This window comes from Esox lucius, chromosome 19, assembly GCF_011004845.1.
Source record: "Esox lucius isolate fEsoLuc1 chromosome 19, fEsoLuc1.pri, whole genome shotgun sequence".
In the NCBI taxonomy this organism is placed as follows: Eukaryota; Metazoa; Chordata; class Actinopteri; order Esociformes; family Esocidae; genus Esox; species Esox lucius.
The window spans coordinates 16,730,620-16,757,429 of NC_047587.1; the positions used below are offsets into that span (position 1 = coordinate 16,730,620).

The 26,810-nt window shown below is 38.8% G+C and overlaps 1 protein-coding gene across 3 annotated transcripts in view; it reads left to right on the plus strand.

The window, feature by feature from the left end:
• The window catches only part of lrrc4ca (leucine rich repeat containing 4C, genome duplicate a), a 117,491-nt gene extending 91,281 nt beyond the window's left edge, over window positions 1-26,210 (plus strand). For all 3 annotated transcript variants that reach the window (XM_010899675.3, XM_010899676.3, XM_020056617.2), the window contains one exon: window positions 20,414-26,210. In XM_010899675.3, the coding sequence (XP_010897977.2) occupies window positions 20,470-22,419 (1,950 nt within the window). In that variant the 5' untranslated portion in view covers window positions 20,414-20,469 and the 3' untranslated portion in view covers window positions 22,420-26,210. The remainder of the gene's footprint in view (window positions 1-20,413) is intronic.
• Window positions 26,211-26,810: the final 600 nt, after the last annotated feature.

The following is a 26,810-nucleotide window of genomic DNA, read 5'->3' on the forward strand; positions in this document are numbered from 1 at the left end:
AAATCCAGAAAAACGCATGTTAAAATTTTTATAAATTGATTTGCATTTTGATGAGTGAAATAAGTATTTCATCCCCTCTCAATCAGAAAGATTTATGGCTCCCAGGTGTCTTTTATACAGGTAACAAGCTGAGATTAGGAGCTCACACTTAAAGGGAGTGCTCCTAATCTCAGTTTGTTACCTGTATAGAAGCAATCAATCAGATTCCAAACTCTCCACAGTGGCCAAGACCAGAACTACACAGGAGGATATTGTCAATGATTTCAATGCACCTGGGACCATAGTCACCAAGAAAACAATTGGTAACACAACGTCGTGAAGGACTGAAATCCTGCAGCGCCCGTAAGGTCCCCTTGCTCAAGAAAGCAAAAGCCCATCTGAAGTTTGCCAAAGACCATCTGAATGATTCAGAGGAGAACTGGGTGAAAGTGTTGTGGTCAGATGAGACCAAAATCGAGCTCTTTGGCATCAACTCAACTCACCGTGTTTGGCGGAGGAGGAATGCTGCCTATGACCCCAAGAACACCATCCCCACCGTCAAACATGGAGGTGGAAACATTATGCTTTGGGGGTGTTTTTCTGCTTAGGGGACAGGACAGTTTCGCTGCATCAATGGGACGATGGACAGGGCCATGTACGTCAAATCTTGGCTGAGAACCTTCCCTCAGCCAGGGCATTGAAAATGGGTCATGGATGGGTATCCATCTCATTCAGTTGCATTTAAAATAGCAAATACAAGTAAATTCCAAAGCCATAACACACCTTGATTATAGACAGGCGAGCAGAGGATGGTCTTTTCAAATTCATGCATTTCTCAAAACTAGCATTTTACGAGTAATCTTAAATCTTGGTTTGAAATGGCATCCCTCTTTTCCTCATATTTTATTGCAATGTTATAAGCCGACTTATACACAGTCTCTCCACTTGTAAAAAGCAGTGGAGCAATGACTGAGTGCATCCTTTATCAGTAAAAGGTCATATTTAGGAATAATCCCATTATTCAACACGTTCCCCCAAACACAAAACAAAAAATGCATCACTGTGGTTATTCCACACAAGACTTTTGTATTATTCCTCCCCGGTAGCGTTTAGCAGACAGCTGTTCTGTGTAAGCTCTTTCTCTCTGGTTCAGCTGCTGTTGCGTCTGTGGCCCTAGTATGGTCACACGGGCTTAAGACTGCAGCTGACCTAGCCAACAGCCTGATGGACAATGGTTGTGACCTTTAAATTACCTCCACACAGACCGGTCAGACTGGATGTGAGGCATGATCATGCTGACCTACGCCAGGCACCCTGGTACAGAGAGAAAGGTGCATTTTACTGCCTCCACACAGCCATGAACCGACACTGTAGAGATTATTGGCAATTTTTCGAGCAACTGGGAAACCTTCACAGGGTAAAGCATCACTTCCCCTGTACCTCCCACCAAGCGCTAATCCCTGCTTGCTGTCACACAGCAGGAATCACACGGGGGTGGGGGGTCGGGGGGGGCACTGTTGCACACCCACAGAAATACAGACAATGAGAGTTGCGCACATGCACACTCAAACACACAGCATGACCAAACTCACTCACACACACACATGATGCACATAGGATACACCAGGGGATTTTTGTCCTTGTATGTGATAGTTTTTTGGGCATTGATTTTAATAGAAAATGTGTAGGAAGATTGATCTCCACAGATCACTATCTCCAGCATCGTGACCTCAAACTACCCCACCTCCCTCCTCTGCCTGAGATGATCGATAAGTGGACTGAGTATTAGAGTCTGCTTAATTGTGGAAATAAATCAATTTGTGTAAATGACATTAGGGGACAACAGACTAAAACAACAAATCTCTGTTGGTGGAGAAGCTACTCATAAATGTACAGTTACTACTTCATTAAACAAACAGTTTTATCCAAAGCAGCTTACAGTAATGAGTGCACACATCAAATGTTTTTCATCCTACTCAATTTCAATTATAAAATGTGTTTATGTGAAAAAAAATAAAGAATATTGACCGTCTGTGTATGTCTGTGTATGTGTGTTGTGGGTATGAGTTACTGTTTCCAAAATGTTATCCTACCTTGATGTGCCTTCTGCATGTCTGTGTGTTTACCTCTTTCTATTCAACCAGAGGTAGTGTGACTCTGTGTGTAGGCGTGCGTTTCAGGGCCAGTGGTCCTAAATGAGCTTTTGGCCCAAAACTTGTGTCTGAAAAAGCCAAATGGAATTACTGCGCCTCATTTCTTTTGGAAATGTGTCGCTCCGTGGTCATTCATGGACCGGGGCATCGAAAGTGCTCCGCCTCTGTTGCTGGTTTGGCACTGTAGATGGGGCTGAAGTATATGGTCTTGCCTCATCTATTCAGGGAATGGGCAGCCCTGCAGACATGTAACATGGTTTTTTTCAAGCTCCAATGGCCAAATCGCCCTCCCTGATGCTGGCTGGATAAAGGCCAATGGTCAGTGTTGACTCCATCAGCCATTCCATACACAAGTCAAGAGAAAGTGTTCGACTTTAAATCTGATTTGGTTGCTTTAAATCTGATTTGGTGTGTGTGTGTGTTTGGTTGACATGTTCTTGTATTTAAGATGTTTAGCAACTTACATAATAGATGTTCACATTATTATGTCATGATCATATGTTGCTTTTATATGCGATATATCTATAAAAACTCACAGGTGTTAGTTGATAATGTAATGAAGAGTTATTGAAGAATATTGTATGTAATAATATTGATCTTATCTGTTTCTCCTGTATGTTGTGTTAATTTTATTCTCTTAACATGTTATCAGCATGTGATACATGCAATTTAGATTTTATGAATCAGTGGGTGTGGCAATACAATTTATTTAAATATTATGTGCACAGTACACATTGTATATGTTAAAATAATGATCTTACTTAGCCTCAGTTAAAATGACACTCATTCCCACAGACTTTTTACAATGCACTGTGATTGACCACTGGACTACGCATTTCTTACTGCTGAACTTAATCCAGCTATATATGGATGAAAAGCTGGTATGTTAGCATAGTTCACACCATGTATGCAGATCATTCCTCTGTATGTGTAATTAATTTGGGCATGGCTGTGAATCCTTTATTCAAAAGTATCTCTTAGCACTAAATAGTTTCTGTGCATGTATTGGACACATTCTATGCAGGTGTTTAATGTTGATGTACTGTTTATGTAGCTTATAAAGCCCTTCTTTCAGGATAATTCTTTTGGACATGGCAGGGGAACACATTTCTGATAAGGGTTTTTTGTTATGAGGCTCACATTCCCCATCCTTTCACTTTGTCTACATACAGTGGGGAGAATAAGTATTTGATAGGCTAGGCCACTGATAGGCCACTCCAGGACCTTGAGATGCTTCTTACGAAGCCACACCTTAGTTGCCCTGGCTGTGTGTTTCTGGTCGTTGTCATGCTGGAAGACCCAGCCACCCATCTTCAATGCTCTTACTGAGGGAAGGAGGTTGTTGGCCAAGATCTCGCGATACATGGCCCCATCCATCCTCCCCTCAATACGGTAAAGTCGTCCTGTCCCCTTTGCAGAAAAGCATCCCCAAAGAATGATGTTTCCACCTCCATGCTTCAGGCTTGGGATGGTGTTCTTGGGGTTGTACTCATCCTTCTTCTTCTTCCAAACACGGCGAGTGGAGTTTAGACCAAAAAGCTCTATTTTTGTCTCATCAGACCACATTCCTCCTCTGGATCATCCAGATGGTCATTGGCAAACTTCAGACGGGCCTGGACATGCGCTGGCTTGAGCAGGGGGACTTTGCATGCGTTGCACTGTAGGATTTTAATCCATGACGGCGTAGTGTGCTACTAATGGTTTTCTTTGAGACTGTGGTCCCAGCCCTCTTCAGGTCATTGACCAGGTCCTGCCGTGTAATTTTATCCCTGATGTCTTTACACAGCTCTCTGGTCTTGGCCATTGTGGAGAGGTTGGAGTCTGTTTGATTGAATGTGTGGACAAGTGTCTTTTATACAGGTAACGAGTTCAAACAGGTGCAGTTAATACAGGTAATGAGTGGAGAACAGGGCTTCTTAAAGAAAAACTAACAGGTCTGTGTAAGCCGGAATTCGTAATGGTTGGTAGGTGATCAAATACTTATGTCTTGCAATAAAATGCAAATATATTATTTAAAAATCATATGGATTTTTTTTTTTATTCCATCTCTCACGGTTGAAGTGTACCTATGATAGAAATTACAGACCTCTACATGCTTTGTAAGTAGGAAAAACTGCAAAATAGGCAGTGTATCAAATACTTATTCTCCCCACTGTATACATTTTTCCTCCATTGACTTACTCTATGAACTTTTTCTCCAACAGTTTAAAATGTTTGTTCATGACAGAGGCTTAGATGTACAACAATTAAATACTATAATACATTATATTCTGTCATAATTAATAGTGTTATAGTCCTATTAATGATTACAGTGAGACAAAGAAACAGAAAAGCTTGATTGATTCCACAGAAGCTATGTGAGATAATGTGAAAATACTTGATTTAGTAAAATACTAAAATAAAGTTTTTTTTAAGGGGTATCTTAACCTATCAACCTTAATTTTCAATATCACAATCATTCTGGATAGTATTGTCATGTGAAAAACTCCATAGGGTCCAACATCACTTACCTTCATTCTTTGCTGATAAGTGTCACCATAAGGTCAAACCTGACACAGTGGCTGATATTCATTCAATTCAATCAATTGTAGATAATGTCTTTCCACATAGTGCTTTCAGAAGTGTTTTTGATGTCCTGGATAGAGGCAATTGATACTTGATTTAGGAAACTGGCAGTGCCCTAGTGAGGCATTCTGTTCTAATGACAAACGTGCCAGATAGGTCAAGTTCACCAAACCACACTAACATTTTGTCAACATTTTGTTCACCAAACCAAAACTGATGTATATGTCAACTGACAGTTTTGCTTCATTTTTTTTTAGAAGCAGTCATCAGTTTTGTGCTCCCATAGCACACCTACATGCTTTTTTAGCTTCTCGAAAGATATACAGTCATGTGAAAAAATTAGGACACCCCATTAAATATTCAGTTATTCATTGAGAAATGTTCACATATCGATGTATAATCTTGTTTTATTCATTTCAGGAAAATAAAGTTATCTAATTGCAGATAAACAGCAAAAAATAACATTGTTTTACTCATTAAACAAAAGACATCAACATAAATGCATATTCTAACTGTGGAAAAAGTTAGGACACCCTACCCAATAATACCTAGTGTTACCCCCTAATACCTAGTGTTACCCCTAATACCTAGTGTTACCCCCTAATACCTAGTGTTACCCCCTAATACCTAGTGTTACCCCCTAACACCTAGTGTTACCCCCTTTGGCTGAAATAACTTCAGTGAGACGCTTCTTGCAACCCTCTACCAGTCTCTGACATCGGTCTGAGGAAAGTTTGCCCCACTCCTCAATACATAGTGCTTTAACCTGTGTGATGTTTGAGGGGTTTCTTGCATTTACAACCGGTTTCCCCACATGGGATTAAAATCTGGGCTTTGACTGGGCCATTCCAGGACTCTCCATTTCTTAGTTTTCCACCAGTCCTTGGTGGATTTACTGGTATGTTTAGGGTCATTGTCATTGTAACTGCCGTACATATCATTTCTGTCATTATAACATGTTTTGTTAAATTTATTGAATCATTCATGAATGCTGAGTATTGATGTTAATTAGGAACAAAGGTAAATGTTTTTTGTTGCACACGGACACTTTTTTAAGGTGCAATAGGAGAAACACACATGGAGTGAGAAGTTATTCTCCGTGTGTGATGACAATAGTTACTCAGGTTTGAGCAGAGAATTAAAGAAGATATTTATTTGTGTTTTTGGATCGGGTATTTTCAAGTGAACTCATTCCCTCTTGGTTATATGCAGCCAGCGAGGTATGTGTATTACGTTTGTATTTCTCGATTGTATCTGTATTTACCACTTTATACTGTATGTGAATGTGTTTATCTTTTATATTGTCATACTGTAGTTTGACGGTGGATTTCATTGACGGTGAATGTGATGGAGAAGAAAAGGATGACAAGTGCAATAAATCCATCAGTAACCAGAATCATGGCGTCGTTCTTTTTCCCGGAGGGAGTGATAGTCATGTTGCAGGGTCCAGTTCCACTTCAGCTTTCATTTTCTTACAGATGGTCTCACATGTTGCTCAAGCACCCTCTGATACACTGTAGAATTCATGATGGATTCTATGATGGTGAGCAGGCCAGGTCCTGCTGCAGCAAAGCATCCCCAAACCATGACACTTCCACCTCCATGCTTCACAGTTGGTATGAGGTTCTTTTCCTGGAACACTGTATTTGGTGTGCGCCAAACATCCTCTGTCCTGGTGTCCAAATAATTCAATTTAAGACTCATCTGTCCAAACAACATTATTCCAGAAGTCCTGTTTTTTGTCTACGTTCTCTCTGGCAAACTTCAGTCTGGCCTTTGTGTTTCTCTTGGAGAGTAAAGGTTTCCTCTTTGCACACCTCCCGTGAAAATTAAACTTGTGCAGTCTCTTTCTGATTGTAGAGGCATGCACTTTTACATCAACAGTTGCCAGAGCCTGCTGTCGGTCCAGTGATGACATTTTAGGGGTTTTGGAGACTTCTTTTAGCATCTTGCGGTCTGCTCTTGGGGTGAACTTGCTTGGACGGCCAGACCTGGGCATGTTGGCAGTTGTTTTGAATGTCCTCCACTTGTACATTATTTTCCGGACAGTGGAATGGCTGATTTCAAACTCTTTTGAGGTCGTTTTAAATCCCTTACCAGACTCGTAAGCTGCAACAATCTTCTTTCTGAAGGCCTCAGACAGGTCTTTCGATCTCACTATGGTGTTCACTCTCATGTCAACAGTCAGGAACACACCATACTGAATGTCTGAGGTTTAAATAGGGCAAACGTCCTTCAAAATGCTGAGTAACAATGTTCTAATCGTGTGCACCTGATGTGATATACCTGTGTGTGATTTCAGACATTTTTAGTGGGACAAAATATGGGGGTGTCCTAATTTATTGCTCACCAGAAATTGCATGTTTATTTTATTACATTTTACAGAAAGTATTTCCTTCAGTTTTACTTGTTTAGTTATATTACTTGAATCCCTCAGTATTGTTAAACTTGATATTGAATATCCATTTGTCTAAATATGTAAAAAAAAAACACAGGTTATTATAGGGTGTCCTAATTTTTTCACATGACTGTATGTTGTCTGTTATTTTCTTTCTTCATAGACATAAACACAATTTGAGCTACGGTTTGTTTATTGCTTGACTCCTTTTACTGTATGTGCTGATTTGCTCTAAGTGTGTGTACATAATAGTATTCTAATGGTAATGATGATTCAAGGATAAATAAGCATTTGATACTGTAGAAAAAATCTCTCATAGTTTCTTATAATTTAGTGAGAGGAAGAACAGTGAAGAGCATTGTACAACAATGTCCCTTACTCAAGCATGCCTAGCAGCGGTATTTCCTTTTGCAAGGGTCGGCATGGCAACCAAGGACAGGAAGTAAAGCAATGCCAACCAGAGAATGGTCACCAAGGAGACCCAGAGCAGCAACTATGTGCAGTTCACTGATGAAGTGTTTGTGTTTTCTGTGAGTGTGTGTTGAGGCGGGGAAGTGAGGGGGGCAGCTGGGGTATCAATGGGTTGGGTCTGTTAAGTAGTAGCTGGCTGCTATGGGAATCCCATGTCACTGGTCATCCCATGCTGTAACACTGTAAGGTTTCTCATTCATTACACTATTGCTATACTAGTCCATCTTGCAGAAAACAAGTGCTATGTTTTTTTTAAAGGTTTCTAGCTGCAACCATCTTAGCTGGTTTTGCAACAATTCTGTTGACTTCTTTTTGTGTCTTTCCACCTCTTTCTCTACATACCCATGCTTAAGACTTACAGCAGCAAAAACCTTGCCTATTAAATAGAACCAAGCCAGTGATAATATCTATGGTAATCCCATCCATTTGATTGCTTACAGTGTCTATGCTTATCTTTAGTTTTTGCTCATGATGCTATCCCACCTAGAAAAAATAATTACAAAATCACTTTATTTCACCTGAGGCTGAAATCCACCACAGCAATGTTGACATATTTCTACCTGGTGTTAGCAATATGATTTTCATTACCTTTCAATCCTTGAGATATTCCTCTGTAAAATTCAGTACGGTCTTTCTTAGTGGATCTGTCTAAGTATGGATACAGGCATAAACCACTGGCCCGATTGTAATGTGATGCTTAGTGCCATAGAGACTCAGAATAAAAAACGGTACACATAGTTCCCATAGTTACAGTACTTAGTTACTGTACTTGCTGTAAAAAGTACGGTGTTATGGTCCTTGTAACCTTGTGTACATCAATAAAATTATAAATTCTACCAAGTTAAATATGGTTTGAATACCCAAATTAAGTTGAATTTCTACTCTTTCCAACTAAATATTTGCAGTTTCACTCACTACAAGACGTAACCGAGGTACTCTGGTTTCTTTGAAGAAATGGCAGAGGGGAAGCATGTTTTGTGGGGAAAGCAATTGTTTCCCCAGTTTTGTTTTAATGATTAACTATTAAATATAAATAACAACCTATAAAATTTGATTTTGTAAATATTTCAAGATTGTCAAATACATATATAACCATGTCGACTTCGAAAAGTAGTTTCCACGCAGAGCTTACAACTTCATAAATACTGCTGGACATAATTCGTGAATTGGGTCCTATTGCAAAATTTGAGTTTGCCTTTATATTGCATTTTATAAAGGTCCAGACTCAGAGCTTTGTAATGGTATATAATACAATACTGTTTGATATAGCTACAGGAAAGATATCCTGCTTCAAATGTTGATAATCTGCTCTACTTGGTTATGAGAAAAAAGCCTTGAAAGATTCACACTTGCCAGAGAGCTGGTCTTTGTTTACGCCCATTCAGCGTAGTTCACACCCTCTTAGGCCTTAACCCCACCCAGCAATTTAAGTATTCAGATGGGACACTGACTTGGTGCTAAACTGGTCTGGTTGGTCTCTAATAATCATATATTACATCAAATAAAATTAAAGTTTTTTTCAAATGCACTTGATAAATCAGGTAGAAACAGTACAGTGAAAGGTAAAGTAGCTTAGCAGCAGGATTCATAGTAGCAGCAATGTAAGTGCAGATAATTTGAGTGCAGGTGGACAACCTCTGTGCTGTTTAGCAGTTTTACTGTTATGATGGACTGGGTTGTCCAAATCGCTTTTTTGTCTACTCATAATAGCTGGTCATAGTCAAACACACCTGGATGACTGGCTGGTCAATCAGGTAGCTACTTACCGAAATAAGTGACTTGCACACTTTTGAGAAGACAATGGAAACATAACAATAGGTCAGCATAATCACCCCCTCCCCTGAAACACACCTAGCTATCTGCATTGACGGTTCAGCTAGAATGCCAACACACAAGAAATGTTGCAGTATTATTTACTAAAGTATAGCTAATCATCAGGCAAAGCTCGCTACCCAACGAGCAAGCTAGACAGCAGGAAATGTTAGCTAGCTGGTAAGTTAACGTCAGTAGCTATAGCTAGATAACTAGCAATGCAAATGACTTTGACAACTTTCTGAAACTGAATTCTGTAGCCAGTTAGCAAATTATAGATGTTAGACCCACATAGATGTAGGAATGTTTCGCGGCAGACGGAATAATCCTCTGATTACATACAAAGTCCTTTGTCGTTAACATTTGGTCTGTTGACTTCCATTGTCTTTGTCATGGATGCCATGGTTGTCCTTTGTTTGTAAAATTAATCCATGGACAGTTGTTTTATACAAGATGAGCCAGCGTTATCTTTTCGGCCATCTCCGCATTTACAATGAAATGCCTGTATTTTGTCAATTTCCTTCTCATACGCTGCAGGATATTCCACTGATTCCATTACATGGTGAACATATGTGACAACACTACAAATCACGTTCTCTGACAATGTTTTGAACAGTATCCAAGTCAGGGGTTTCCTCATCGTTGTCCGATTCATCTTCCGAGTCTGAGAGAGTAATGGCATCATTGTCCTCCCGAAATAATTATCTCAGAACTTGTTCCCACTCAGATTTGTTAACAACGGCAGCTAAATTCAGGGAAGTGATTGAGAGCTATAGCAACGCCATCGCACTTGTCCATGTTTGAAATTCCCGGGATCGCAATAATACTGACCAAGTAGGACCGTTATAAGCTGGTGACTTGATAGATCAATCAGAACTCAGTATGTCAGCATGTCCAGCCCCTTCATTATCTTAGCCAATACAGGAAAAGTTTTGTATTTCCCACTGGTTAAACAAGGTTTTGTCACATTCAAGTTCACAATTTCAAGAAGTCATTTCTGCAAAAAAGACAAAATGTCCCAGAACATGTCTTAACAAATGGCTCTCCTGAAAAGTAGTGAAATGCGACTTAAGCCCAGTTTCCTGAATTCTGTCACTTATGCATTTTGAGTGCCCTCCTTAATAATTTGTTGTTAATATAGCTATGAGGTGGCAGCTACGTGTTCATTTGGATTGAAGGATAATTTGCCTGGAAGTAATGGAGGATGATTTGGGATCCACTTTGGTTGTTTAACAGAGTATGATATCTGATCAAACTTTGGTTGACCAACAGGCAAGAGATCCAAGCAAAACATAACAGCAACATCGGTAATTAGTTTTACATAAGGGTAATAATGATGTAGTCGAAATAGTAAACTGCTTCCCAAGCCTGAATAGAGAAGTTCAGGCGAGCTCTGCCTTCCGCTGCTCAAATCGCTGGTCAATGCTACATATCGTTTTGAGATGAATGGGAGCTGGGCAAAATGGCTTTGGTAGGTGTATCATGTCTTTTATCTGGGAGAACTGGTGCTGCCATCTTTGCGTCCTTTGTTGCCACTTGGTACTAGAGAAAAGGAACGCTACGTAAAGCTACGTATGTTGCACTGAGGGAAATTGAATAACCCATTATTTTTTGGAAAAAAATAACTGGTAAGGTATTACTTAAATTAAATAACTGACTATTGTAACGCGTAACGCATTACCCCCAAAACTGCTTGTCGTCTTACCATAGAGATCTAGGAGGTTCCCATAGTAATCAAATTGCATGTGTTAGTCATGCAATATGTCAAGGGGAGGCGCTGAATTTTTTTATAGGGCATGATGTTTACTGTTGCCGTTTTCACAGTGAGAAAAATAGTTCCTTTGATTTGATTGATCCTGTTCTTTCTTAATTGGAGTGTTATGCAAAATGCCATGCTCTGCCAGGACCTGACCTGATTCAGAGATTCTTATTGTTTTTTTTTTTCCATCTGTAGGCCTCACACAGACTGCTATTATGTCATTTCCCTTCGCCTCATTCTCTTCCCTCACATAAAACTTTCTGGGTTTCAAAAGTCTTCCTTCTCAATCCTCTCATGCCATCTATATGAAATGTTGAGATGTGTCAAAGTCCCACAATGTAACTGGCAGCCATCAAAAATTATTAAATGATTGCACACGGGTAATAAACAGATTAAATAAAGCCTGAGTCACATTAGCTGGTTTCTTTACTCCCTTTTCTCCCTGTACCATTGCAGTTGCAAATGTGTCTACAGTAAAGGGAGAACAGGAACATTTCTGGGCCACAGTGAAGGAAGAACTGTACTTGTGCTTCTCGCCCAGGATAAAAACTGACACCCTTGGGGGTAGGGATTTAGTGTGTGTATGTGTGTGTGTTCCTGTGTGCTAAAATGCTTTAGAGGAAGGAGAGAGGATGAGGGTGTGAGGTGGGTTCATACCAGGATTCTGTGACTAGTTTGCTATATCCTGTAGGTTCCAATAGCTATTGCAGTGTTTTCACAGATTCTGATTAAATCAACATGATAGTTTAACATCGCCCTAATGCTTCCAGTCATACATTTAGGCTCAGTGACAGTGGATGGGTAAATTCCCCGGGGAAGCCAAGATAGGGAAAAAAAATTCATATTGCAACCATTGCGTTTCCGTTGCCTCTGTACAGTATGGCAGAGACAAGAAGACAATAGAATAGTTGCATACTCAAGGTAAAAAAATAATTCAAACACTTGATTTACCACAAAGTCAGAAAGAAAGTGAAGATCAAACACAGCATAATTACAGCATACTTAAAAAAATAAACCTGGTGACAACTGCTCTGGTCCAATCAACATACTGTACATAATATGATTTATTTTATCAACAAGTCGGCTGGTTAAAGTTTAGTACTGAGTTAAACTTGGGCCCAAGTTATAATTTAATCACTGGCCATTATGGAAAATTATGTAAGTCCACAGCTATATATATGTGTTTAGCTAGCTAGGCAAAGTAGCAGCAAATTGCCTACACAAACTGAGACATTAGGTGATTCCTTTTCTGACAGAGATTCAGCCACTTGCGAAATTGAAAGAAAATCATGAAAACAGAATTAATAAACAGAATATATTGTTATCCATCTCATTGTAGTGATATCCTGGTTACCCTTGGCTTCTATGAATTAATCCCACTTTTTGGGCCCTATACACTGTTTTTATCCCAATATGGACACAAAATGTTGTGTTATCCTCTTCATGGGTAAATTGTATATCAAATTGAATAAATGTTCAGATGATTGGTATATCAATTTTAGGTACAACCCCATTTCTAAAAAAGTTGGGACTGTAATGTAATGATGAGCAAATCATTTATCCCTATGTTTTGAAACTGAGACATTTTATTGTTTTTGGAACAATACATGCCCATTTTGAATTAGATGGCAACACATTTCAAAAAAGTTGGGACAGGGGCATGTTTACCACTTTGTTACATCATCTCTTCTTTTAACAACACTTTTTAAGCACTTGGGAACTGAGGAGACCCATTACTGTAGTTTTCTCATTCTTGCTTGATTTAGCACTTGGGCTACCAGCACACATAAAAAGGATTCACCTGAGTTTTGAACTAAAATCAATTATATTATATTGTCTCTGTAGTTATTTTAATTTTTTTAAAGATGAGAGCTGATTGTAATCTACTGTTAACTAAAGAAAGTTAGTAAGCTTGCTGCTGCACTGTTGTTTGGTTCGTCAAATACCTAAAGTAAGTGAGGTAGAACTACATTTTTAAAAAGGAAGCTAATGAAAGTATTTAATTATAGATGCTTGTGTAGCAAGCTAGTAAGCCAAATACTTTAACCTTAGTCATCAAGCGCAATTTGGAAATTGAAAGCGAGGCTGCATGGAGAAGGTAGACTAGCTTGCACCATCGGAGAAGGTGTGAAAGAGCTCAACATTGCAAGTAGCCATTTACTGTAGTCTAAACTCATCCTGGTAATGGCCTAGTAATATATATATATATATATATATATATATATATATATATATATATATATAATATATCTGGCGCACTAGCTGGGCTGGCAAACAAATCAAACAGTATGTGCAGATAGCTGTGTAATGAACTAGTTGGTCGCTAGTTTATCCATTGAAACCTAGCTAGCTTGCTAGTTCACCCACTGAAAGTTAGCGTTTTTGCTCATTGCTTGTCAATTTGGGGTATCAGTCACTTCATAAAGCTATGCATTTCTTCTGATTTGGACAGATAGTTCCTATACATGTGTGCAGAGTGTTCTGCATTGTTGAACCAATTAGTCAAAATTCCACGGTTCTCGAAACTAGTTCCCTAAATTAGCTAACATTCAAATCAACAACAGACATAACAGGGTTGATACACTACATTCAACACGTTAAATTAGAAAGAGATTACTGTAGGGACCAACTACCTCGTCATAAAATTGTATCTCGACCTTAGATCATTTTATCACACATTTACATCACGCCAAGTTTGAATATTTAGCCAGACACCAGTAAGCATTGTGTTAAACTGACTAATGTTTAATGGGCATTTCTTATTAGCCAGTAATAGGCCTACTAGTATCTACTTACTACTTGGAATAGTCATAAGAATTGAGCAATTGCTAGCGAGACTGAAGATGCACTTTACACTGCCAAAGCTAATTCATTTCATGGCACAAAAACAGTTTGTTTTTCTTTCATTGGTGAATGACATTGATAAAATAACTGTCCATACAGTTGATGAAAACTGACTTTTTCGTCAATTGGATATATGAGAAAATCATGGAAACCCATCCTCTTTTACTGCAAGGGGTTGTGGTCTATATTACCCTAAAAAGCATGCATGGATGCGTACTTTGAAAATCCACCATTAATCGCAATAAAACCATAAACAGTTTTATTTTAGGTTTACTATATAACGTAGCTACTGAAGCTTGAAGCCAGCAAGGTTTTTGCCATGTATTATTTAGTGAAGTTACAGTGCATCCTCATTCGTTACTTGTGCTTTAGGGTGTGATTTTGGGGAATGCATATTTTGGCTGGCAAAAATAATAATCTACCTGCAAGAGTGCTCAGTTTGTAAAAGGAATATAAGGAACAGTTCTTGTTTACAGTACTGTAAATACAATTTGAAGAACGAATGTGCCCCTGGACCACCCAGGAAAATAATTGCCCCCTCTGCTAACAGAATCATGCAAGAAACACTGACTCAGATTCCACTTTAAACTACATCACTGTTCTCTGCAGTTAAGCTCTGTCCATCAGTAGTTATATGAATCTGATTTTATATCTGTTGTGAGGGGCAATAATCTGCCCTGTGCTGAGCTCAGTATTTTAATCACCTGAATACCCTGCTTGTTGACGTTGCAGTGGCTGTCTTATTTTATAAAATAGCTGGCATGTTTCCAATCCCCTTCCTTATCAAAGCAAAAAAATTGCAAAAGATATAGCAATAATATACATACCGGTAATGTAAACAAGCAGCAATTTTAAAAAGGGTAGGATGAGGAATATGAATAATATGGGTAGAATTATTGAATATTATAGATATGGCAAGTATGACAACAATGTAAACTACTAGCAATTTAATAATAGATTAGGATGAACAATATGGGTAGAAGTATTCAATATTATAGTTGCAATATGAATGTAATATGTCTCTGATTGGTACATTCAAAATAATATTTTATGTTCATTGAAGGTACATGGAAAGACATCAGGAGCTGTATGCACAAAACATTTTATCTTACCACTAGGAGGTGGTAGAATAAAATGAGATTGAGATAAAGAGAACTAAATCCAAGCTAAGAGTTTCCTCTTAAAACCTATTCACAAAGTGGCTAAGATCAACTTTTATAAATGAATGGGGAGGAATTTTAAGCTACGAAAAGGGTGGGGTTGACCCGATTGCTTTGGAGATGTCGTGTTCCACAAACAAGCCTACTTACTACGCTCACAGTGATTGGCTGATAGGGGAGGGGTCTCTCTCTCTCTGTCATCATATAAATACTGTACAAGGATGTGTCATGTTGCCATATTGAAATAAAGATAATAAAATGTTGGCCATTTGTCAAATAGAAATGTTGGCCATGTGTCGCTGAGTAAACATGAAACCAAGAATAATGTCCTGACCACTCAAGATATGTTCAGCTAATTTTCAGTCTCTTACATGGCTGGCTGCTCAAGAAGACGTTTGCGGTCATCTTTTGATGATGGAATAATCTGTGCAATATTGTGTCCCATGTATAGCACCAACTGCTCCGGGTGGTCCAGCTATGGCCATGAAGTCAGCTTTATTTCTAAGATACAATGGGGAGAACAAGTATTTGACACACTGCCGATTTTGCAGGTTTTCCTACTTACAAAGCATGTAGAGGTCTGTCATTTTTATCATAGGTACACTTCCACTGTGAGAGACAGAATCTAAAACAAAAATCCAGAAAATCACATTGTATGATATTTAAATAATTAGTTGGCATTTTATTGCATGACATAAGTATTTGATACGTCAGAAAAGCAGAACTTAATATTTGGTACAGAAATCTTTGTTTGCAGTTACAGAGATCCTACGTTTCCTGTAGTTCTTGACCAGGTTTGCACAGCAGGGATTTGGGCCCACTCCTCCATACAGACCTCCTCCATATGAGTCTGGAATTGTGCGCCCTGATGCTCCAGTAGCATCTACCAGTCGGCAGCAATGTGAACAGACCATAGCCTGGTTGGCTGTAGCCTTTGATGATGTTCCGTGCTTTCCATACAAGGCATTGTGTACGGTAGATGCTTTGCACGGAGGGGGGACGGCCGCCGATAACGCGGTCCACAGACTTCACCACCCTCTGAAGGGACTTCCAATCCACAGTGGAGCAGCTGTCATACCAGGCAGTAATGCAGTCTGCGAGGATGCTCTCAATGGTGTACCTGAAGAACTTGGTGCAAGTTTTTATAGTCATGCCAAACCTCTTGAGTCTCCTCAGGAAGTATAGTCATTTCTGGGGAGTTTTCACTTTTTAGCTGAAGTAACACAAAAAGAGCAGCTCTCAAAATGGAGATAATTCTATTATGAGATAATTTAGCAAGTGGCTAACTTTAACGCAGAGGTTTTACATATGTAACATTTTAACATGTCTGCTTTGTGATTTGTTGATAGTCTCCAGTGGTTGCCAGTACTTCCAGAGTATGCCAGAGTAATCCATCATTACAACCAGACCCAAGTTACTCTATTACCTAGTGTCAAGTTTTCGAGACTAATCACCAGGAGAGCTTACATTCTCCAGGCTAATGTATGCATGTCTTGCTTTTCAATTGTTTGTGGCTCTCTGCCGAAATGGGTCGAGCTTTAGCCATTTCCCCTTCTCTCAGCCTGCCAAGAAGCCTGCTGCCAGTTCATCATCTCTTAGGGGGATGAAAGTTTAAAAACATATTCATTTTTAATCTAATTCTGTTACCCTCCCCTTCCCCACCCCCTCCAATGTCCCCCCCCCCACCCCACACACACACACATGCATACATACACACAAGCACCCACTTAATTCCCTCCCTTCTCTAAATCCAATTTTGCTGCTCTCATTGTCAGTGAAAAGCCAAATTGATTTGTAACTCAAGTTCATCTTTTCTCTTTGGATGAATTGGATAGCATACCTCTGATTTTATTGTTTAATTTCTTTTCAAGGGCCTATTGTTGGAGAATAATGGGATGTGGAAATAAGTTGAGAATGTCATTGCATAAGACGATTAGGAAGGATGTTGTCTATGGGGTGCTTTAGAAGTATCTACTAATTTAACTTCCACTATTTGTAGCTACTGTATTTTATTGGGAAAGGGAAAGTTGATTACTTCCTATACTTTGTTAATCCACAAGACTTGGTTACTGTAACAATGCCAGTTGTTGCCTTAAAGGCTTATAGAGTACACAGTGGATAAAACTATAATAATATGTATTGTGCAAATGAAGCAAGTTTTAGCTATTAAATAGATTGGATGGCTATTTGAATTGTGAATAAATGTAATATGCAGCCTGAAATATTGCAATGAACAAAATAGTTTGCTAGTGACACTTACAACCGGTGGCCAAGAAAGGATTTTTACAAGATATTTACATTTCAATATAGCTCTAAAACAGCAGATTACACATTTGTAACACATTTACCTTTGTCAAATAACTCAAAAAGATGCAGTTCTATTTCCAAAAATATTCACACTTTTCATTCACACATTCAGTATACATGTATTTGCACACAGCTGCAACAATGTTTTTCAACTTTTTATTACAACAAATTTAAACTAAATTATAATTGTCTTTGTTTGATGAAAGTGTGATAGTTTTACAGCAACTAATGGCAATTATATTGTTTTATTTGAAAAATTTAAACAGTTATGACTTATCAATTGAGGAATGGAACTGCAAGCAAGCTTTGATTATTGAAGGATTTGAGTAGTGAATGAATGAATACAAAACAGGGAGACAAATGTTTTTCTTAAAATTTGGAGTCCAATGTCCGTAGTGAATGAGCTTCTCTTTTAAAGTAACCAATTAGTTATAAAAGAGAGACCAGGCGAGCCTAAAGTCAGATTGTCTAAATTTCTAACCATGGTCAATTGCTTTCTGCCTTAATTCCTTACAAATTTGAGATGTAATAGAATGTCTTGTGTTTGAACCCTGTCACATTTGCCTAGTCCCATGTACAGAAACACCACTGTGTATACCCTCAGGCTATAGGCTGATCAAAAAGTGGGTTTGGTAATAAAATAATGAATGTCCTTGGTAAAATGCAATTAATCGGTAGTTACAGTAATAGCATGTTCATCCTCTAGCAAAACAAGAAGTATTTTGTTGGAGTGCTGGCCCGATGGCTGGACACACACAGTGGAGATTTTTTTATAGCTTAGAACTTCTTCAATTTATTGTGGCTCCCTCATACTTGCTATATTCTAAATCTATGCTGCCCCACAGAAGTAATCACTGATCAGCCATTGATGTGTGATGATGATAACACTGATCCGTAGTCTGTCTGAAAAAAAATTAAGCTCTACATTACACTACGTGCACAATTATTAGGCAAGTGAGTATTATTATTTCTATGCACAGTTTCCAACTCCAAATCATATAAACCTGAATGCTCATTGGATTGAATCATTTTCAGGTGATGGTACTTGTGTAATGAGGGAGAATGTGGCGTCAGTGAATAACACCTTATATCAAGGTGTGCATAATTATTAGGCAGCTTCATGACCTCAGGTAAAATGGGCCAAAAAAGAGATTTAACTGACATGGAAAAGTCATAAATTGTAAAATGCCTTTCAGACAGATGAAACACTCTTGAAATAGCTAAAGTATTGAGGCATGACCACCGGACAACTTTTTGTTACGAATAGTAAACTGGGGTGAAAAAATTCATGGAGAAGAAAACACGCAAATTAACTGCAAAAGACTTGAGAAGAATTAAACGTGAAGCTATCAGGAACCCATTATCCTCCACTACCACCATATTCCAGAACTGGAACCTACCTGGAGTGTCCAGAAGTACACGCTTTTAAGTGCTCAGAGACATGCCAAGGTCAAGAAGGCTGAAAGAAGACCACCAGTGAACACTTTGAAGCATAAAGATCAGGCTAAGAAATACCTGAAGACAGATTTAGCAAACAAGTAAACAAGGGCCTCAAAGATGCCCGAATACATGTATGTATTTACACACATACACACACCTCTGTGACAAGTAATGGTTTGGTTAATTTTTGTTATTCAAAGTTTGTTAATAATGGAACATGAGCGTCGCATGGTTTTCAATGACGTTACACAGGTTTCTCTCAGTCACGTTTGGATTTAGAAAGAAAGAGGTACAGTATGTTAAGGATATTGCACTGGTTGGAGGTTTCAAAGAATAAGCATATTTAGTCTAGTTAAAACATGTTTTGTCAATTAGCATTATTAGTAGTGTGTACAACTATATTGAAATGTGCATTCTAATGTTTTTCTGCGAATAGTTTCTTTGCTATTATATGCGCTAATGTAGTTGTGTTTGCATTCTCAGCCCGCCAACAAGGTTGATATGAGGCTAAACCACGATGTTTGCTAGCTCTGCAAATAGATCTTTTATTGGGTATACTGGGGAGGAAGATCCCATTGGTTCTGCAATTTTGGATCCATGCATGTGTTTTTAGCAATGTTATCAAAGTAATGTGAAGTTATATTTCATGAATGCATGCGAAAGCTGTATGTTGCCGCTTTCATAACATATTCATAAATATCTTTGGCATACAGTATGGTATCATGGGTATTGTTGTTTATATCCTGTATCCAGCTGTTATGTAGAGCTATTATTTGTTCACAAGGTCCTGCAGTGCATTTTATTAAAAAGTAGTTAACATTCCTGTATGCGTCTTTTACAGAAAAGCTATTCATATTGGTGTGTTAAAGAACATCTGCTTGTCTTTATTCATATGATTGCAGGCACTGTAATTTTATTGTGACTTTCTATTTAATACATTTATGTAAAACCCTTGTACCTTTCTTAAATACTCAAGTTTGGATTGAGAGAAAAAGAAAAGCTATTCATATTTGTGCATTGAAGAACATCTGCTTGTCCTTATTCTAATGATTGCAGATTGCAAATTGTCACATCACAAATAAAAGAAACTGAAAGAGCAGTGGTGTTGTGTGGTCCTGTAGCAGTCCCGAAATCACTACAAACACAGGCGCAAAAGCAATGTATGGAAAACATAGAACAGTACACACTTCAAGTGTAAAACAATACAGTACATAAAGCCCCTAACAACATTACATAATATGAATAGATCATCATTCCCTGCTATGTTTGTATCACTACCTTTTCACCATCCAGTGACTCATCACTACTGCAAGTGAAATTTGTTGATATTGTTGCCTTTATTGGAGGAATGGTCAGTGGCAAGTTTACTGTACTTTGTGTCCACCTAGTCCAAACTCATAACTCATTTACACGTTTATTTCTTGTATCTACTATATAATGACATCTCATAACAATACATGATGGCCTTGGATTTACATGTATCCCTTTTAACCTACCTCTCTTCTCTCTCATCTTGTTGTTTCAGCCTGCCTTAACCCCACCTCTTCCCAAAGAGTGGACTACCCAGCTAATGAATTATGAATGTTGAACAAGATGACCTCTTCTCGGCAGCAGCAGGAGATGATGAGAGGTCCTAGGTGGAACGGGGCCCTTTCCGACCCTTTTTTCGTGCTGCTTCTGGCCCTCCAGCTCCTGGCGGTGGCAGGCCTGGTGCGTGCTCAGACCTGTCCTTCTGTCTGCTCCTGCAGCAACCAGTTCAGCAAAGTAATCTGCACCCGGCGGGGACTTCGTGATGTCCCTGACAGCATATCAACTAACACACGCTACCTGAATCTTCAGGAGAACCTCATCCAGGTGATCAAGGTGGACAGCTTCAAGCACCTGCGGCACCTGGAGATTTTGCAGCTTAGCAAAAATCATATTCGCAACATTGAGATTGGGGCATTCAATGGCCTAGCCAGTCTTAACACCCTGGAGCTTTTCGACAACCGCCTCACCACCATCCCTAATGGGGCCTTTGAGTACCTTTCCAAGCTCAAAGAGTTGTGGTTGAGGAACAACCCCATTGAGAGCATACCCTCATATGCGTTCAACAGGGTGCCCTCACTACGGAGACTGGACTTAGGGGAACTGAAACGCCTCTCCTATATCTCAGAGGGGGCTTTTGAGGGCCTCAGCAACCTCCGCTATCTAAACCTGGGCATGTGCAATCTGAAGGAGATTCCCAACCTCATCCCACTGGTCAAATTGGATGAGCTGGAGATGTCGGGGAACCAGCTGTTGGTTATCAGACCTGGATCCTTTAAAGGGCTGATCCACCTGCAGAAGCTGTGGATGATGCATGCTCAGATCCTGACCATTGAGAGGAACTCCTTTGATGACCTTCAATCACTAGTGGAGCTCAACCTAGCCCACAATAACCTCACGCTACTGCCCCATGATCTCTTCACACCCCTGCACCACCTGGAGAGAGTACACCTCCACCACAATCCCTGGAACTGCAACTGTGACATTCTGTGGCTAAGCTGGTGGCTCAAAGAGATAGTGCCAGCAAACACCAGCTGCTGTGCCCGCTGCAGTTCCCCAGCCAGTCACAAGGGCCGCTATATTGGTGAACTAGACCAGAACTATTTTCACTGTTACGCACCTGTGATTGTGGAGCCTCCGGCAGACCTGAACGTGACTGAGGGAATGGCAGCAGAGCTGAAATGCAGGGCCAGCTCTCTAACCTCAGTCAGCTGGATTACACCAAATGGCTCTATCATGACCCACGGGGCATACAAGGTTCGTATTTCGGTGCACAATGATGGCACACTAAATTTCACTAATGTCACCATGCAAGACACGGGCACCTACACCTGCATGGTGAGCAACTCAGCAGGCAACACCACAGCATCTGCCACACTTAATGTGTCATCTACAGAGAACATTCTCAGCTACTTCACCACAGTGACAGTCGAGACCATTGAGCCAGTGCACGATGAGGGGCACACTACTGTGGGCCAGAAAGTGGGCCCCACTCCCTCTGCTGGCTCCTGGGATACTGTTTTGTCCACCTCCAGCACCACCACCACCACCACCACGGCCCGGACAACCCTCTCGACCCGGGACACAGAGAGGACCGTCACCATTCCCGTCACAGACCTGAACGATGGCTCCATGACTGGGCTGGATGAAGTGATGAAAACCACCAAAATCATTATTGGATGCTTCGTGGCCATTACTCTCATGGCTGCCGTAATGCTCATCATCTTCTACAAGATGAGGAAGCAGCACCACCAGCAGAACCACCACGCGCCCCAGCGAACCATTGAGATCATCAACGTGGATGAGGACTGTGTGACGGGAGGCTCAGCCATGGAAGGCCACCTTACTCTGCCTCCGCTCGAGCATGAGCACCTCAACCATTACAACACCTATAAGACTGGCTACAACCACGTCTCTACTATCAACTCCATACACAGCTCGGCGCACGAACCTTTGTTAATCCGGGCTAGCTCGAAAGACAATGTACAAGAGACCCAGATATGAAACCTTTTTCATGTGAATACAAGATTATGAAATGATAAAAAAACGACATTATTGGATATTGGGAATGAGAACTTTGGGAAGTGGAGAACTTGACGATGTGTCAAGCAAATCAGTGGTTGATGATGTTTATTCAATGACACTGGGAAATGAATTATTTGAACTGTTTTAAAAAGTGTCTTTACAAAACAGAAGTTATTTATTTAAGAAAAAATATATTGTGGTTCAATGAAGAAAAAAAACTGTATGCTGTAATTATTTTTTCACCACTTATTTCATCAGACATTTTTTTGGAGAGTGAGAGAAAGAGCCAAGCAATTTGCCCTGCCCCAATAGTAAAACAAATCTTACATTACCATTCACTGTAAAATATTTGCACACCCTCCCCTTTTAACATTCCCATAAAGAAAATAAATACCACCACAAACGACAATAACTGTTGCAAATGTCTTTATAAATGTGGATATTAACTCCACTTTAGCATGATTTTGTGTTTAGGGTTACAGTCAATGGCAAAGTCAATGTCATACAGGGCAATGTGGCAGAAGGTATATAGCATTCACCAAATCCTATGATCAGAGCAGGATGCAGACCATGATCAGCTGGGGGAATTTTATGCTATTTGTCCAGTATAATGATTATATATACGTAAAATAACTTTCCCACCTACAGGTTTCTGTGCACAACACACAACCAATAAACAAAGCATTACTGCATACAAAGCATTGTGGTTTAAGTTTTCAACAATCAATCAAGTACATTATATAAATCAGTGACAAACAGACATTTTCCTCCGTATTGAGTATCAGTGGTTTGGCTTGACAATCTTAGAATGTCAATAAAAGTATTTGGTGTTTTGTAACAGATGTCTCTTTCCATTAACTTCATTAATTACAACCAACTAATGGCTTGTTGGTTGAGTAGTAAAAAATCTGATTTGATAAGGAGGAAGACTTTTAGAAGTAAAAATACAGCCAGAATGACCTGCTACTGGGCTTTTTTTGACCTTATAATCTTTTAAAGGTAGACCCACAACTGATCCAAATTCAATTGCAGGTATGAAAAATGTAAACAACTAGGGCTTTTATTCAAAGTATATTTTCACTATGGTTTAATGTCACATGTAGAACTGGGCTCACAATTAAAACAGTAACACAAATATTTATTTAATTATAATGGTGTAGGCTAGTCTAGGTAAGCTAATTGTATCATCCCTAAACAAGATCAATAGGTGCCTGTCAGCTATTTCATGTTCTTATGGATTAACATTGAAAATTGGTGCAGACTTGAATGACTGCTAGTAAACTTGTTGATCTACCAAACAATCTACATACCACTATTGTCACTAGATGGTCAGCATAAATAGTTGCCTAGTATATTGACCTGTGCTATAGTAAGCTCACAGCATAGTGTATAAAGGAAATAGCAAAACACTTTGATAAGGGAGAAACATGCAAGCAGATGTGAAAATGTGTCTAAGCCTATATGGAAGCAACTACACATAGTACAACCTGCAAAATGGGATAAACCTGCAAAATCAAATAATGAAACAACCGTTTCATTATTTGGACCAGTCTTGCCAATCCAGTTCATTTTTTATTGTTCCTAACCACATATAGAGTAGCTTCCCTAGAAACAAGAAAGGTTGTGATTTCCCCAGTCTCAATGTGATGCAAGTTGGCAAATTTTACTCAACATACTTTGAGAATTTATTGAGCAGATAACAGATATTTTTTCCTGGCACATGACTTGTTGTGATATATTGTGACCTGATAATTTAATTATGAATTTAGAAAAAAGTCTCAAATTAACAAAATATTTTCAGTAAATCAGCCACTTAAATGTATTGGACATATGCATTATATACATTGTGGCCTGCCATCTATAGATTGGGAATGTTAAACGAGGGCCACATTTTAGCAATTGATGCATAGGTGTATTTTCTATGCCAGTCACAACAGTAAGTTTATCTAATTTACACATTGTGTATTCACCCTGTTTGGAATTCCTTCTTTATTTCAATTGCTCTGATCCATAATAACTTTTTAGTCACACAGAGAAACTTTGAGATTGCATTGGCAAACAGAGTCAAGCATCCCTGAATATCCTACCCTCTTTTTCCCATCCCAGACCAGCTGTTACAATGGTGTGCCCTAAAATCACATGCAGTATGGGGACTTTTCCAGGTCATACATTTTCAGTCAATCAGAACTACTACTGAGAGTTTATGCACTTCTCCAGGTGTTGACACAATCCTTTGTGTAACACCACTGCTAAAATTCCATTAACTATTTTGATGAGACTTCTCCAACTACACAAAACAATTTGAAAGACTTCTTAAATGACTTTTCAACCAGAGAGATGTCTGTTCAAAGTCTATCCAATATCCTTTTCTCAGTGGGCTATATGAGGAGCAGATTTGTGAGTACGGTAGGACAGGGGCTAAGACATTGGACAAAGCTCTTCCATTCCATCATCAATGCCCACCTATGGCAAATCAGTGAAAAATTGTGCCACATGCCCCAGATGTCTCTATAGATGAAATAAACATGTTATTTTTCTCCACTCCCTCCATAATGTCAAACTTATAAGAAAGGGTAAGGAATGCACTTTTTTATTTGGTTCAATTTTGTTTGTAAGTCATGTTATTCTGTACTGTTTAAAATGTTTCAGAAGAATGAGGGTAAATTCATCTCATTGTTTCCCATTTACATGTCATCAAGTGCTTCTCTGGGAGTGAAAGCACTATTAAGGATATAATGACAAATACTTTAGAGTGCTGATTTAGTTACCATGGAAACCATGACCTTGAGAAAGACATGCTAACACTTTCTATTGACTGAATGCTTTAACATTACTCAGTGACAAATACAAATGGTACTTCCATGAATAGCGTTAATGGAATTGCACCGCAGCTATGCTACAATATTCTTAAAGTGATGTAGAAGCATGTCATCCCCTTGCCCTTGACGAGTGCTTGTTGTTTGGTATAGAGTTTGTATCAGATGATAATGATACATTGTCACCCTGTTACTTTTCCACTTAAATCCAGACAAGGGAGTATATATAACCAGAGAAGAGACAAATGCTACAGTCAGTATTAACTTTTACTGTTTACTTTTTACAATAAGTTAACAAAGACATAATCCTGAAAGATTAATATTTAACTTGTGTCATTAATGACCTCATCAGTAAATCAGAAATCTCTCATGAGATTTTTCAAACAGTTTTAATCAACATGAAACAAACATGTTCATCAGTGGGGCATTCACAATACAATAATTAGTGATGGTGAAACAAGTTTATATGGAGTTTAACAAAGTGGTAAACCATGTATGTTGTGTGTGTCATTGACTTTGTGTTTGGGTGATCATGTTTGGGTCTGAGTCAAAAAGTTTGAAGCAAGAGAGTTTGTCCAACTTTCATTCTCTTTCCTTCATAATTTAGAGAATTTTATGGTGAATTTATTGAAATGTAGTCAATCCATCTCATTCTTTATGTACTGAATCTCAATGTTTTGGTTGGCTAGACTGGGAGAGGATTTTCTTTCCACAATATTTTATTTTTCTCTGAAAGGGAATGCTGTTCTAGTAGTAGATTTATATAAAAATACATTTTGAGAATAAAATAACAAAGAAAACATTTTTAAAACTTTAATTGCAGCCAACAACCTGTTCTGAAATGGAAAAAAAGAAAAACATTCTGTAAAAGAAATAGATTTATGTGAGCATACTTTCATGACCTTTAAAAAAAATATGAAGATCAATATAGAAACCAGTTTGTAGTTCATACACAAAAATAAGGTTACAAATAAACTATTGTTGTTTTTTCTGTATGGTCTGATTCTTATTTACAACCTTTCTTTCAGGTATAACAACAAAACACACCACATATCACCAAAAGTGTTTTATGTGCATGAAAGGTCAACTTTTGAGGTAGGACAGTTGGACATGTACTGATAATAGCTTTTTCTCCTTCTATTCATTGCATACAGCACCCTGTCTATAATGAACATTTCCAGCAAGTTAAAACAATGACCAATGTTCTGTAAGGTTGATTGTATACAGTGGGAGTGATGACCAAATTACCACTAGCACTTATCCTTATCATTTATCATATTAAAAACATTTATATACTGGAAAGTGTGAATGAATATGGTTATTATGTAGTCTGGTGATTAACAGGAAAGTATAACACAAAAAAAATATTTTAGCAAAGGATAACATTGTGGTTGGATTACCAACTATGATTTAACAACCACAATACTGGTCATCACCCACATTGATCTGCTTCAACAATTACAGAAAAGCGTGTGTCCTTTCCAGTATTGGGAAACGCTACTTTTAAAAGTAACTAATAACAGGTCCTAGTTGCAGTTCCCATAATTATGGTAC